This window comes from Pseudorca crassidens, chromosome 13, assembly GCF_039906515.1.
Source record: "Pseudorca crassidens isolate mPseCra1 chromosome 13, mPseCra1.hap1, whole genome shotgun sequence".
Taxonomy (NCBI): domain Eukaryota; kingdom Metazoa; phylum Chordata; class Mammalia; order Artiodactyla; family Delphinidae; genus Pseudorca; species Pseudorca crassidens.
In genome coordinates this window covers 24,494,420-24,510,408 of record NC_090308.1, presented here as the reverse complement: position 1 = coordinate 24,510,408, position 15,989 = coordinate 24,494,420, and the positions used below count along the sequence as shown (strand labels likewise).

Sequence of the window (15,989 nt, the reverse complement as noted above, 5' to 3'; positions counted from 1 at the left end):
AAAAAAGTATAAGATACTCAAAGATATAGGAAAGTATGGCTTACAAATTTATTCAACACTTGCAGCCTCTATGTTAGACTTTGAACGGGGCACATAACAGGTGTTTAAAAACGTTATTTGAATTGACTTGTTATTAGCTGATTTTCAGAGACCCCATGTATTTTCTTTCTTCTGTAGTTAAGTGTTTAACCCTAAGACAAACCCTGGTGTTTTTATTACGTCTTCTAAAACAGGGTCTTTATTAAATGATAGCTACTAAAAGAAGCCATACATTTGCCCAAATGAGTGTTTATTAGTATCCTGGAAAATTTGAAGGCTCTTTCTTTAGGTAATTATGTATAATAAACCTGCTAAGAAAACTGACTTATTCAGAGACCAGATCACTTAGAAATATTTCCTATATGAAGTTTATCTGTATAGTTTGAGTTTTTACAGCATTTTGAGAATATAACTATTGTACTGTTTTGCAGATGTCCAGCTCTCTAGAGACCTGTAGTCAAATACTCATATTATCCTGTATTTGACTTCTTTATAGTAAAGATTCAGAAGATTTTAGTGTGTCAGACCTAGTAAACTGGTGTTAAGTCTACTTATCAGGATATGCTGATTAAAAAAATCTGGCCTCAAATCCATAATATTTGCAGATGAAAAACCTTTACCATTTTCATGATCAATTGCGACGATGGAAGAAATTCAGGGTTGTCGTGCACTGTATTGATGTTCCCTGATTCATTCCAGGAGCAGAAGGAGGAAAGCAGAAATGCTGATGGCATCACATCTGTGCACAGAGTGGAACAATATATCCTGGTTCCAAATACTCATTTGTGTATATTTTTCTATATTTTTCATCATTCTTTTTTGTTCCAGTGTCTGTAAAAAAGATGAAGCAAACCTGCTGGACCCGCAAGCTTCAAAGCCCTGTGTCACTGCAAGGAGAAGATGCTCACTGAATTTGCTTTGATGCTAAGCAGGGGGGCAAGGGATGATTAATATCTTAGAGAATGTGGTCAGAATTCCAAAAGGTGTTGACAGATTCCTGCCGTGGCTAATGCTGAGCTGGCCAGTATTCAAAGAGTGACATGAGGAAGGGCAACCCATAAAGCAAACAGTTGTTTACTGGCAATTGTAATTGCCAAAAGGATGGGTTTACTGTGGATCTCGAGGTTCAAATTTAACTGTTTAAGAACTTGGTTAGCAAAAGCAAGGGTCTTTTGTTGTTGTTCACTGTGGAAATAATATTGCATCTAGAGTAGGCGTGTGCGTGTGTCCACGTGCATGTGTATGAAATTACATTGATAAGGTGATATCTAGTTATTCATAGATATGCTCATGTACACATATATATGACCACATGTGCCTTATTTCACTTGGCACCTGGTATAAACTTATTTTTTCTTATATTCTTATATGTGAGTACATGTATCTATGATTAGTTTACCAATGAATATGACTTTTATGATTAAAACAAGTTGTCATTATAACTGCTAATGCCATTAATAAAATCGAGATGACTACAGTAATCTGCTATTCTTGCTATTAAGTTTTTACATTGGCGTTTTTTCAGTAGCCATCCTAGGAAGATGGGGTTGGTTGGATTCTTGTAGTTGTCAGTGGTGATGTGACCCTGCAGCAGGTTCAGATTGTGTGGCCACATCTGTAATACTTGCAATTTCTCAGTTCATTGCTCTCTTTTCTGCCTCTCCCCTTAGAGCTAGTCTCTGCAGTGAACATGGGATTCTCCTTTTCATATTTTCCAGAACTGAATTCCTGGGTTTGCTAGGTGAGGGGGGAGAAGGGGAGAAAGGGAGGTAATTAGGCTGCTGTTGGGAAGAGCTAAGCGGAGGCAAGACTGGGCCCACATGAGGATGACAATGCCCGGAAGAGTCTAGACTTTGTGGGTTAGAGCCCAGGAGAGAGACCCCCCTCCACACACCCCCAGAAGAAGACAAGGCGGGGTGGAGTTGGGGGGGAGTCTGAGCCCACTTCACCATGTATAATTTCACCAGTGAGGCTGGGAGCAGGTGATGGGGGAGGCACCTGCACGGTCCAGGTGGGGCAAGGAGGCCAGAGGGGCCAGGTTGGCTGGCAGAGCCAGCCCGAGATGTGTCTGAGAGAAGCCAGGTGGGCTGGGAACAGTAGAGGCCTGGGTGTGAATAGCAGAGTGGGAAGCTGGGCCCAGGGGAAGTGGGTGAGAGGCATGGGCTGTGGGATGGGGGAGAGGCACGGAGCCGATGAGCAGAGTGGCTCCAGGACCCACCGCTTGTGCCGCAGGCAAGGCAGAGGGGGCAGCCTTTCCTGAAGGTGCTCTGTCTGTGGGGCTCCCGGGGTCGTGGGTCAGCACCGGCCTCCCCTCTCACTTTGCACCCTGCTATGGCCGACTTTGGAAAGTGAGAAGGGAGGGGAACACCTGGGCCCCCATCAAGTCCAAATTTTGACACGTATTAGGCAAAGCTGGTTTGAAGGTTATGAGGAGAGGTGGGGAACGGATTTTTGTTTTGATCATTTATAGCCTCCTTCTTCTAAAAATAAAGTGGCTTTCAAAAATACATGTAATACTATAAGAAATAATAAATAAGTGAGAATATTAGTAATAGAGATGATACTGTTGGGAAAAATAAAGGACGTCTTGAGGCTTTACAAGAGGTAGGTCACAAATGTGGCTTTCAGATTTGTAGCACACAGAGGAAAGAGGCAAACAGAAGAAGTGGCCTGCACTACAGTGTCCATCAGATTAACAAATGAAGCAAAACAAAACCAGTGACTTATAAGATGTTATAAAATACTGAGCAATGTCCATGACAATGTCCCTTCATAAATAAAACAAATTTATTAGGCCTGCTCACGTCATTCAAAACAGCCTGTCCAGGGAATAAAACAATGTGGTCCAAGTAACCAACTCTGGGACACCTGGCTTAACTAAGGGATAGCTTTTATCTAACGCAGGGCTCACGCACCCAAATGAATCTAGGGTCCTGGCATATGAGTAAGTATATGAATGGGGCTGGAGTGGAGGCCTGGATGACCCAGAGAGGGCATGATACATCTAAAAGGCACTTAACACTTCATAACAAAAAACCCTGTACTGGTTTAATAAGGCACTGCAGGCCAGACCACCGCACTGGAACTCTGATCTAGAGGAATGTGTGGACATCATCTATGGACTCTTTCTTAAAAATTGTTTCTCTCAGTTGAGCTTTTGGAAGACATTGAACAGCAGTGAGTTATGGATCGTATTCTTTGACAGGTACCTGGTCTGCAGATAACCCATGTTGCCAGTTAATCATGCAGCCATATGTTTTACCTGTTGGACAGACTGAGGGGAGGTGAAGCCATTTGTCTTTAGCTGAGGGCTTTGGGAATCCAGAGGCAAGGGGAGGGGCCAACTCCACTGTGGCCTTTGGTCTCCAGGCACCATTCTGGGTGCATCAAGAGAGAAGTAGGTCAACGTTTTGAGCACACTGTGCTTATAACTTAGGTGGTAAAATGGGAATTACATGTAAAAAATATGATTTAGGAGTTTTGATTATGGCCATATTTTGAGTATTTGTGCAGGTAAAGGGGAGGCCACTGACAAGGATAATCAAAATCAGGTTCTAGAGTGTTTCAGAGAAGCAAGGAAAATGCTTTAAATTTGGATTATAGTACTTGAGGATGACGTGAGGTCTTTTCTGGAGTCTTTGACAGTGGGATAGTTTAACAACTGGGCAGTCTCTTTGCAGTTATATGCGTGCACACATACAGGCACACATGCACACACTAGTGCACATACACATATACTTAATCTGGAGTTCTGTTCCCATCCTATGGTATTGTGGTTTGGTTCCGAGGGCTCTTGGACCGACGTCTCCTTCAGGGTGAGTGCATGCAGTACATGAAATGCTAGGGTGCTGTGTAGTTCTCCCTGATACAGCGCGCTCAAGATCTAAATCTCCAAGCAGGAGAGAAGGCAGGCTGCTAATTTATTTCCTAGTACAGTGTGATCCCATTATATGCGAACTGAATTATGCAAATTTCAACTAATGACACATAAATAATAATAAAAGCTTCACATTATATGGAAAATTTCAACAGACACATTCCCCCAAGTTATGCATCAAGCCATCTCATATTTTCAAAGCCAGCAGGTCAACTGAATTATAAAAATGCTTTGTTACCCAATGTCATTACCTTTTCTTTTAAAGAGAAATACCTACTAACCCTTGGCAATATTATGTGAACTCTTGTTGTTTATAGAACTTTTTCATGGATTTTGGTGACATTTGTGTTATGATTTTAAAATTAACTTATAATTTAAACCTTTATTATAGCTTTCAAAATATCCAAGTATGCTAATACTGGTGCTGAAAAACATCCTGAAAATCTGTAACTTTGGAACAGAAATGTGATAAAACACTATGATATGCCATGCTGTCAATTTATGAGGCACAACTGAGAAATATTAGAGGTAATGCTGATATTAAAAAGCACCAGTAAAGCAAAAATACAGCACACGGCTGCAGATTTATGCATTCTGAGGATGCATTTCCCCACACTCTACCCCCAGACTAGGGGATAATCAGTCTTGAATTATGTGAGTTCTTTAGGAACACATCTCATGAATCAAATACAGCCATGCCTTTTATGAATCCCTGTTATCCAAGCTTGGAAAAGATTGTTTAGGTTGAAAAATACACATAGCAAGATACTTATTTGTCTGACACTGAGTAGAAAATCTTTAAGGGGTTAGAAGAAGTTAATTTTCCTTCTTCTTTAAAACTTGTCAGTAGATATTTAGTGAATTATTTTACGCACACCACCCTGCTTTGTTCGTTGTAGGGAAGCAGAACATTTCTTGCACTTATTTACAGACGGAGAAAGGAGGACGGTCACTTCCTGGTTGTAGCTTTGCTCTAAACACTTTCAAAGTCCTTTGGTTTTTCCGTCAGGTAATATAAAGTGATAAAGCTTTTAATAATAATTGCTTACATTTAACTGGTGCTCATTATGTGCTGGACACTGTTCAAACTGCCTTAATAACTCCTTTGATTTTCATGGCAACCCTTTCAGGTAGGTGCTCACTCTTATTTCTGCCATTTTACAGCTGAGAAGATAGAAGCGCAGGGAGGTTAAGTGACTAGTCAAAGGTCTTAAAACTAACAAGTTTAGAGCTGAGAGTCGATGCAGGCTGGCTGGCTGGCTCCAGAGTCCGTATCCGCAGTCACCATGCTCTGGCCTTGCAGGAAGCTCAGCGATGAGGACCCTCTGGTCAGAACCGTCATACCCGGAGGGGAACTTGCTCTGCAAACAAGGGGATGTGTTCCCATGTAAGAAGAATTACTGTATGGAACAGATCCCTGTCGTAAAATAGTTGTTCAGAAACCCTAAAGTTTGCACTTGGTAGCTGGATGCCAAAGGAGGGTAGAATAGATTATGGTAAGTCTGAGGAAGTGAGGGTGAGGGCCAGGCTCTGCCCTAGAGAGAATCCTGTGCTGAGTCTAGAAGGCCTGCTGCGACTCAGGGGCGGAGCAGTGGGCTGTACTCCCCAGTGGCCACCTTCCTCCCCTGCCCCTCCTCCAGCACCCAGTCGCTGCAGAGTCCTAAATCCGACTGGGCCGTACTTGCCTTCAACAAGACGTTTGTTAGGCACGATACAATCTTCACGGTAGTGGGTTTACAATGATGAAAATGAGCGAGTCCCTACCTTAGGCTTTGTCTAGGAAGCCTCATGTGACTTCAGAAGGCCCTCCTCGCCCCTCCACCCCGCCGAACTCCCCATCTTCTTGTGATGCCTGAAACTACTTTAAGAGTGGTGAAAACAGTAAATTTCACAGTTGAGAAGCTGAAAATGGCAGTGTCTGCTTTGGGGGGTTCCTGTTAGCGTGGATGAGTGTGTCAGGGGCTTTGGGTTTGTTGGGCAGCCAGTGTAGATGACTACAGTCAGGTCCTTCCCTTTTACTGGGTGGGGGAGGACCGAGGCCTGAGTGGGGAGGAAGGATACAGGATGAGAAAGAGAGTGACAGACATTGCCCAAGTGACGTCAGCCTCATTATCTTATTGTCCAGACTTGAAACTACTTGAGATTTTTGCCCAGAATAAGGTGAGCCCTGATTATTTTCACTTGGGCAGGGAGAAATACAAGCTGAGTATGGAATATTTGGCGGTGAAGCCGTAGAAACAGGTACTGGAGTGTTCCTATACATTTTTTTTTTTTTTTTTTTTTGCGGTACGCGGGCCTCTCACTGTTGTGGCCTCTCCCGTTGCGGAGCACAGGCTCCGGACGCGCAGGCTCAGCGGCCATGGCTCACGGGCCCAGCCGCTCCGCAGCATGTGGGATCTTCCTGGACCGGGGCACAAACCCGCGTCCCCTGCATTGGCAGGTGGACTCTCAACCGCTGCGCCACCAGGGAAGCCCTCCTATACATTTTTTAAAACCATGCTGACTTTGTATAAAGGAACCTTTTCTCATTTTGCTTGTTAGTCAAGCTATCACAGCCCAGACTAATGTCCCAGGGGAGGTGTGTAACACAGGACCTCACTGAATGTGGGATTCCCTTCTTTCCACTTCCCCCTTAAAGGTTTGGTTGTATCAGGTGTTTGTACTCCATTTATACCTTTGTGGGCCTGCTATTCTTAAGAGCTAGGAACTTTGTAAATTTAGAAACAGCTTTCAGGAAACAATCAAATACATTTCTATAATATGGCTAATTTGTTATAGGTGTGATTTTTGAATGCCACCAGTCCTGTTTTTTACAGTTAAAAAAATGTTGGGCTTCCCTGGTGGCGCAGTGGTTGAGAGTCCACCTGCCGATGCAGGAGACACGGGTTCGTGTTCCGGTCCAGGAAGATCCCACATGCCGCGGAGCAGCTAGGCCCGTGAGCCATGGCCGCTGAGCCTGAGCGTCAGGAGCCTGTGTTCCGCAGTGGGAGAAGCCACAACAGTGAGGGGCCCACGTACCGCAAAAAAAAAAAAAAAAGTTTCCTGTGTGTTTCTGTAAATTGTAAGACTTAGGAATTTGAAAAAGAGGCATGACGTTATTCATTTACTTACTTTCTAAACACCTAGTGTGTGAAATGTGAAAATACTTTTAAAAGAAATATCAAGTCCATCTCAGCATTTAAAATTTAAAATTTGGGGTATCGTGAATACAAAGGTACTGCTAGGTCATTCTTTAAATTTGATTTCCTTAGTCCTGGGTTAATATCACTTTGGTTATTGCCATTGCATTACAGAGTCACTGCCTTTGAGGCTGTTCCTCTGAAGGATTAAAGATAAAAGCAACTGAACTTTGTTTAATTGACTAACATTTTAAGATACTAAAGGTGTCTACATTTCAGGTGACTACAGTTAATTTGCCCAGTATACATACCACTCTTCTACTTTTCAGTGTGCTTCCCTGCGCTAGTCTTTCTGCCTAGGATTACAGCCCTCTCTCTTCCTTCTGCTCTGCTTGTCATGTGTGGGTTTCATGTGCCAGTGTCTTTTCGATGCACCTTTATTCAGCACTGGATATGTGCAAGGCATGAGCCCAGTGGTGCCAGGAGCACAAAGCTGAGTAACAGGCGTCCTTTCCTGAGTCATCACCCGGTGGGGACCAACCACAGTGGGGACTCAAGTAAGGTTCAGTCCAGAACCTTCCTGGGGGTGGGGAGATCAGAATGCAAGGGAAGAGGGGAGTCTTGGCATCTAGAGATGGGCCTTGAAGACTGGGAGGAAGGGGAAGAGGTTTACTACGTGCCAGTCCCTGCTCTAAGCACCACCTGTGTATCTGTATATTTCATCCTTTTAAGAGCCATATAAGGTACATTCAGTTGTTACCTGCATTTTTTTACAGAGGAAGCTGACACAAAGAGAAGTAAAGTAACTTGTTCACTGAGCACACAGCTCATCAGTGGTACTGCTGGGGTTCTAACCGAGGTAGTCTGGTTGCAGAGTCCATGCTGTGAATTGCTACACTGGACGGTTGGGGTTTGGAGAAGTGAAGATTAAGCGTGTGACACCCGGGAGGTAGATGGGGAAGCCACGGTGATCACGGGGATAGACAGGTCAGTTTGGGCCATTTTGCTAAGTTCCTGGAGTCCGACACTGAAGGGGATGATTTGTAACATAGCCATAGGCTTTGTGGGTCCCCTCGTCTCTGCCGCTTCGTTTGGTGGCATGTTGTATTATATGAGGCGAGTCTGTCTTCTTTTCTCTGTGGCACTCAGTGTAACCTAAATCCCGTGATAGTGTTTCGAGGGCCCTTTTGGAGCTACCACCTGAACTTGTTGGTTCAGTGGCTCCATCATATTTCCTAGTTCACTGGAGTGATTCATTTTGTGTGTTTGTTTTTATAAAGTGAATGGTGTGGGTTTTTAAAAAAAATTTCATTTTATTTATTTTATTTTTGGCTGCACTGGGCCTTTGTTGCTGTGCGCGGGCTTTTCTCTAGTTGTGGCAAGTGGGGGCTACTCTTCGTTGCGGTGCTTGCACTTCTCATTGCAGTGGCTTCTCTGTTGCGGAGCACGGGCTCTAGGCGCATAGGCTCAGTAGTTGCGGCTCGCGGGCTCTAGGGCGCAGGCTCAGTAGTTGTGGCGCACGGGCTTAGTTGCTCTGCAGCATGTGGGATCTTCCTGGACCAGGGCTGGAACCCGTGTCCCCTACATTGGCAGGCGGAATCTTAACTGCTATGCCACCAGGGAAGCCCCAGGAGTGATTCATTTTTAAAAGAACCCTGAAACTGCCTTTCATTACTCCCACGTCTCAGGAAGACCTCATACTACGCTGTTACAAGTACTGACATATGGCTAATTGCACTGTGAAGGATTTGGACTTTTTGAAGCTTACTGGTATGTTTTTCAGCAGAGAACGGATAATCAGAAAATAAATTCCCTTGGTACAACATCACACCAGAAGAAAATGGTGAATGTTTTTGAATCCTGTCTGGTGTTATTCCAGTAGTAGAAATCTCCACACCAGAAAAATCGTACCTTTGGCGTGAATGGGCTAAGGTGGGATGGTAGCTTTGACCTCACACTTGGCCGTGGGCTGGAATCCCACAGACCGCTAGCTGACTTTCTCTCTCTCTCTCTGTTTCTCCCCAGAAGCCCCTTGTGCCACGCCGCTGATCTGCAGCTTCGGGAGGCCGGTTGACCTGGAGAAGGACGACTACCAGAAGGTGGTGTGCAACAACGAGCACTGCCCTCACAGCACCTGGATGCACCTGCAGTGCTTCTACGAGTGGGAGAGCAGCATCCTGGTCCAGTTCAACTGCATCGGCCGGGCCCGCAGCTGGAACGAGAAGCAGTGCCGCCAGAACATGTGGACCAAGAAGGGCTACGACCTGGCCTTCCGCTTCTGCTCCTGCCGCTGCGGCCAGGGCCACTTGAAGAAGGACACGGACTGGTACCAGGTGAAGCGGATGCAGGATGAGAAAAAGAAGAAGTCGGGGTCGGAGAGGAACACCGGGAGGCCCCCCGGTGAGGTGGCGGAGGAGGCCAAGAAGTGCCGGCCGCCCACCAAGCCCCAGAAAGGCCTGAGCCACGACCTGCCCCGCCGGCATTCCATGGACCGGCAGAACTCCCAGGAGAAGGGCGGCGGGGCCGCAGCCTACGGGGCGCGCTCCCCCTGCGGCTCCCCGGGCCAGTCCCCGCCCACCGGCTACTCCATCCTCTCCCCCGCCCACTTCAGCGGCCCCCGCTCCTCCAGGTACCTCGGGGAGTTCCTAAAGAACGCCATCCACCTGGAGCCTCACAAAAAGGCCCTGGCGGGGGGCCACGTGTTCCGAAACGCCCACTTTGACTACAGTCCGGCCGGGTTGTCAGTTCACAGGGGGGGCCACTTCGACGCGCCCGTGCAGTTCCTGCGGCGCCTGGACCTGTCCGAGCTCCTCACTCACATCCCCCGGCACAAGCTGAACACTTTCCACGTGCGGGTGGAGGACGATGCCCAGATGGGCCAGGGCGAGGATCTGCGGAAGTTCATCCTCGCGGCCCTCAGCGCCAGCCACAGGAACGTGGTGAACTGTGCCCTGTGCCACCGGGCACTCCCGGTGTTCGAGCAGTTCCCGCTGGTGGACGGAACTCTGTTCTTAAGCCCCTCGAGACACGATGAGATCGAATACGATGTTCCCTGTCACCTCCAAGGTACAGGTGTTCGCTCACCTTGCCTGTTTTCTGTTTGTGAGAAGTGAAAAGCCAACAAGAAGGGATGGCTCTGTTGGGGCTTAATTTTAACTGATGACGTGTTTTTGTTCTAGTCAGGAGCTAGCTAACTTTTGAATGTTTCAGCTCTGCCCAGTGAGGTGGTGTCCTTTCCTCTGATGTCACACTATACCAAGTACAGTGGTCCTGGTGGGTAATTTTATGTTTCTGTCTTGCTGTAATTTGAAGAGAGGATTCAGGTGTATAGTTTTTCGTAATTGGGAGGAACTTTAGAGAAGGAGTTGCATAAAAATGTTTCACTTGCTATAAAGTAGGTGCCTTTGAAACCTATGTTACTGTGCCCAGCAAGCTGTGTATTCTCTCTGATCCTTGTAAACATAACACAGCGAGGGAAGGGTCAATGTGTTTTTAGATTAGTTGAATTAATCTTGAAATGTATGAAAGGTGAGACTTTCTTGATAGCAGCAAAAGGAAAATGAAAGCTCAGATATTACCCTGGTGGAGAGGCGTGGGGAGCTTCTTACTATTAGCGCTGTGGATGACGTACAAAGACTGGGACATTTCAGCCAGAAAATGAATAACGGGGTGGGTCAGTTGACAGAGAAATCTGTCAATTCATGTAAAACTACTGAATTTATATAAATATGGGATCCATGACATATAACCCGTTTATAACTTTAAAAGTGTGCTTTAAAAAGCCTATAGTAAAAATGATATATCCCCACCTATCTTCTTCCCACCCACCCCTGCTGTCTCACTTCTCAGAGTGAGACACTTTCAAATCTTAACTGATTCTTCAGGTTTTTACCATCATAATTTTAAAGCTGCTATCTTCATTCTCCGATTTTACATATTACCTCTAGATTTACTTTTAAGGTGGATGATGGTTCATGCTTTCTTGCATCTTCCCCTTTCTCTCAGGATAATCCATCACAATTCTTAGTTAAATCCTTAATGATTTTGTTACTATGAGTATATAAATATTTAGTGCTGAGCCAAGAAGTATAGATGTATTTCCTATTTAGAGAACTGTATGTTCTGGGACTCCTTTTATTTTTATCAAAGTTAATAATTGCTTCACATTTTCATTTGCTTAGCCTTTTTTTTGAAGCTTTGGCTGGTGCTTCTAACTCTCCAGCAGCTCTACAAACCACCTTTCAAAAACATGTCCACATACCTGTCAAACATTTTTATGAATTATTTTCTAGAAATTTCTTTCATGGAGCCTTTCATCTTCCTGCTCCTGTCTGTCCTGCTGCACTTAATGCCTGCTGTACTACATAGCTGTCCTTCTAGGAATTCTTTCATCTCTTTCCTATTTTTTATCTTCTGTTGCCTAGATCCCATACTCTCTTTTTTCTTGGTAAATTTCCTCAGCTTGTTAAGAAGCATCCCCTAGGAGCTTTCTGAGAAAGGAAGCATGGGAATAGATGTTTTGAGTTTTTGCAAGTCTGGTAGTATCTTGATTCTATCTTCACACTTCCAAGTTATAATTATTTTCCCTTTGGAATATTTTCCCATAGTCTTCCAAGTTATAATTATTTTCCCTTTGGAATTTTGAAGGCATTACTTCACTGTCTCCTGTCTTCCAGTGTTGCTACTGAGAAATCTAATATTATTCTTATTCCTGGCCCTTTTTTTCTCCTTCCCATCCTCCAAAGGTTTTTAGATTTTCTCTAGTATTCTGAAGTTTCACCATGATGTCTTTTTTTCCATTTGTTGGGCAGGATGCTTTCTTGGCTTTTTGATTTTGTAAACTTATAGTCTTCAATTTGGGGAAATTTTCTTTTGATTTATTTCTTTGATGATTTCCTCCCATTTTCATTTTTTCTTTCTTTCTTTCTTTCTTCTTTCCTTCCTTCCTTCCTTCCTTCCTTCCTTCCCTCCTTTCTTTCTTTCTTCTCTGTAGAACAGTTAATCAGATGTTGGACCTCTTAGATTGATCCTTTTTTTTTTTTTTTTTTTGAGGAGGGGGGAGATCCTTTATTATGTATATTTTTGGCCCTGTTCATCTCTTTATCTTTATTCTGCTTTCTGGAAGATTTCTCTGATTTTATATTCCAGTATTTTTACTGAGTTTAAGATTTTCTGTTATCTATTATATTTGTAATTTCCAAAAGTTCTTTTTAATAGCATCCTGCTCTTCTTTCATGCATGCTGTTTCTGTTTCATCTTCCTCAGCAGGGGAAGGGAGCTGAATTTGCGAGGGGTGGTCTCATTCATTTTCTAGAGTTTTGCCTACTGTCCTGTGTCTTTTAGCCTTTGTTATAGGGCAAGCCACTCTAAAACTTAGTGGTGTAAAACAGTGATGATTTATAATTTCTCACAATTCTATGAGTTGGTTGGTTAGGATGGCCTCTCACACATGTCTAGCAGTTGACAGTCTGGTTGGCCTTGGGAGCCTCCGCTAGAATGGCTTATCCCTGTTTATATATCCTTTCATCTGCCGGTAGACTAGCCTGGGCTTTTTCACATGGTGCTCTCAGGATAGCATTAAAGATGGTGAGAATGGAGCTGCATGGCCTCTCTCTCTTGAGGCTTAAGCTTGGGACTGAGTAACATCACTTCCATCACATTCTGTTCTTCAAAAATAAAGTTGTAAGGCTATCCCAGATTCAGGGGATGATTCAACAGACTCTGCTTCTTGATGAAAAAAGTTGTATAGAATGTGTGGTTATTTAGTAATTTGTTATACCCCACGCTTTCTCTTTCAGCACCTCATCTCAACCTCCCCTGTGCTTGTTTTCCAGTTTCAGAGCTAAACCATTTATTACTTCTCCATCTAATTTCTGATCTCATATTCAGGTTTGCAAGTACCTCATAGTTTCATGGAAGATGGAATTTGTATTTTGTTACTTGTACTTTATACTGCGTGGGGATAATTTTAGAGTGAAGTAGATGGAAACATCTTCACTTCACCATTTTATGATTGGAAATATTCTTTATGAAGATGAATGAGGGTACAAGGGTACAGGGTACATGAGAGGAGAGTTGTCCTTTTTCTATTCATGATGGACAAATCCTTTTCATTTAATCTGTTCACCAATCAATCAAACTTATGAATTGCATACTTGTACTGGGTACTATCAGTCCTTGCCACTCATCAGTCTATAATCTTAGGATATAAGATGCATTTGCGAAAGTGTAACTAACTTTACCAGGCCTAAGGCACTAGTACCACCTTTGGAACTGGTATCGCCTGGATATTATGTACGTGAAGCAACCTATCGTTTCCAAAGAGGAAGGGGACACTTTGGCCTGGGTAGTCAAAGGAGGTAATGTGAAGGCAGATGTCAAGAGGGGCACTGGACTTTGATAAGTACACGGTCTAACTACACTGGGGGTTTGTTGATAAGGAGTAATGTAAGCAAAGGAATAGTTGTTCATAAAAAGGTCAGGAGACAGTGAGAGAACCGAAGAGCACCATCTGGTTGGAGCAGAGGTTCTAGAGTAGGAAATGAGTAAGGTAGGTGGAGAACAGATTGTGGGTCCTTTCAAGCCATAACAAAGAGCTTTGCCATATTGATGAATTGAAGGGTTTAACAATTTTTTTTTTTTAAAGCCAATGGTTGCTTGGGGGAAAAGTTGTTTTAAAGGGGTGGAAGCTATACAGTTGAAACTGAAATCTGTATTCTAGATGCAAGGAGAAGAGAGACAGCTGGGTGGTGATGGTGGGGATTGAAAGGTGGGAACAGCTGTAAGAGATTATATTAAAGGGAAGATCACAGCTTTGGAGACAGCTTTACTCTACGGGATAAAGATGCGTCCTTGTTGGCTCGCTTTGGCTCTAGACCAGGTAAACAGTATTGTCACGAACAGGAGAAGAGAAAGTTGGGGAAGGGACCTGATCTTAGAAGAAGGAAGATGGGGTACTTGTGTGTATTGGGTTTGAAGAGATGTTGGAACTTTTGAGTGGAGGTGTCTTTCACAAGCGCTATTAGAAATAAATATTTAGGATGAACACTGAAGCTTATTTTATAAAATTAGTGGGTAAAAGAGTGGAAGAGGCCTTGAATGGGGAGAAAAGAGAAAGAAAAGGAGGAGTATATGACAGAGCCCAGGACCAGATCTTAAGGGTACCCATCAGAGTGGATGGAGAAAGGTAAAAATTGGACAGGCCTAAAAATTCTGTGTGTGTGTGTGTGTGTGTGTACACACCTAAGTACATACACACATTATCCAAATAGATAATGGATGCGTTAGGTGTGCACTACAGAAGTCTTGAGAAGTTTAACTGTTGACGATAAAATCTGAGGATCTGGTTGTTTTATCAGCACCAGACAAGTCAATGCCGTAAGTGGGGCCTTGGCATATGTCCGTGTTTTTATTGCCACATCTCGAAGTCCATGCCATCTTCTTTTATAACAAGCCAGTGTCAATAACTTCTTCCATCACAGAGTTTCAACCATGTATTCCTTAAAGCATTTTCAGTTCCAGTAGGAAGGCACATTCCAGGCCACAGGATTCCAGGCTGCAGTTGATTACACGCTGCTGAAATAATGTGTAATTTCCAGTGGTGGGCCGTGTGGATCGTCATTCCCTTGCTCTGGGCCCTTTCCCCCTCAGTGCCCTCCCCAGCCTCCAGCTCCAGCCTCTCTTCCCTCATTTTTCCAGAAGAAGATGTTTTTGTTTGGTTTTAATAATTTATTAAGGTTGATCGAGTTAGGAATTTCTTTTGGTACAATAGTTCTTTACCACTTAGAACCATAGGTAATTATTCTCTCAGAAATCTGCTTTTTGTTTGAACTCACAACCCTAGAATTTAGAAATTTTAAATTCTCAGTATTTAGGACAATATATAACAGTAACTGAAACAAATTTCCAGCCAGGAATTCCCGTGATGTAGCCTGGAGGTTGAGTCAGACAAGTCTGGACTTTGCTATTTATTATCTTTTTGAGCTCGGGCAAGCTATTCCAGCTCTCTAAGCTTCAGTTCCTCCTATCTGAAGTGGGAATAACAGTAACGCCTACTTTAGAGGGTTGGTTGTGAGGGTTAAATGAAAGGATTCACGTAGCCTCCTAGCACAGTGTCAGATCCTTGGTAAGCACTCAGTGAAAGTTCCCTTTCAACTTCATCATCATGGTCATTGCTACCAACATGTGACTTCTCCGTCTGTCCCTGTCCCCACCCTTCTTAGCAGCCACCTTGATGTCTTTGAATGTTTGAGATCTGCAGTGTTTGAGAACTCCGTCTAGGACGGAGATTGGAAATGAAGCCTTTTCCAGTGGCTGCTAGATATTGAAATGACATCCTGAAATGCCCCAGGCCACTCTGAGTGTGAGATTGTTTTATTTTCAGTGCCCTACAACAGAGGTGGGCAGTATTGTAAGAAGCTCTTGTCACCCTTCCCATGTTTTGGCATAGAGACCTCCAAGGTTTTAACGTCTTAGGCTGTTAATATATCTCATCCATTCATGTAATGTACAATTATGGAGTGCTTTCCGCGTTCCAGATATTGTGCAAGACACTGAGCCTTCAAGGAGGGCATAGTTCCTGCCCTCAGGGAGAGGGAGAGAGAGTCTCGTAAATGAATGAAATGAAAGATTTCCCTGTGAGTACTGTATACCCCTTTCTAATGTGTAAGGAGCAGGCTGGTCCTTAACCACTGAAAATATGAAGAGCATGGTCTGGCTGGTGGCAACGAGCAGCACACTCTGAATAAGAAGTCACTTAGGAGTATGTATTCTGCTGCTGGTAGTTTTTTATCACAGTGGGACCCCGATCCCCACATAGAGAGCAGTGTTATTGTTGTTACACATTGCCCAGACAGATGCTGGACATTCCATCTTTTCCCCGATTTGAACCTGAACCCTTCCATATAAACTAGCGTGACATCTTTCCTTTACAAGCGTTAGATATTGATAAATAG

General features: G+C 43.9%; 1 protein-coding gene across 1 annotated transcript in view; it reads left to right on the top strand.

Annotated features, from left to right (window-relative positions):
* Positions 1-15,989, top strand: part of HECA (hdc homolog, cell cycle regulator) — a 43,155-nt gene that overhangs the window by 19,978 nt on the left and 7,188 nt on the right. Inside the window, exon 2 of the mRNA XM_067701924.1 lies at positions 9,061-10,101. Coding sequence (XP_067558025.1) covers positions 9,061-10,101 — 1,041 coding nt within the window. The remainder of the gene's footprint in view (positions 1-9,060; positions 10,102-15,989) is intronic.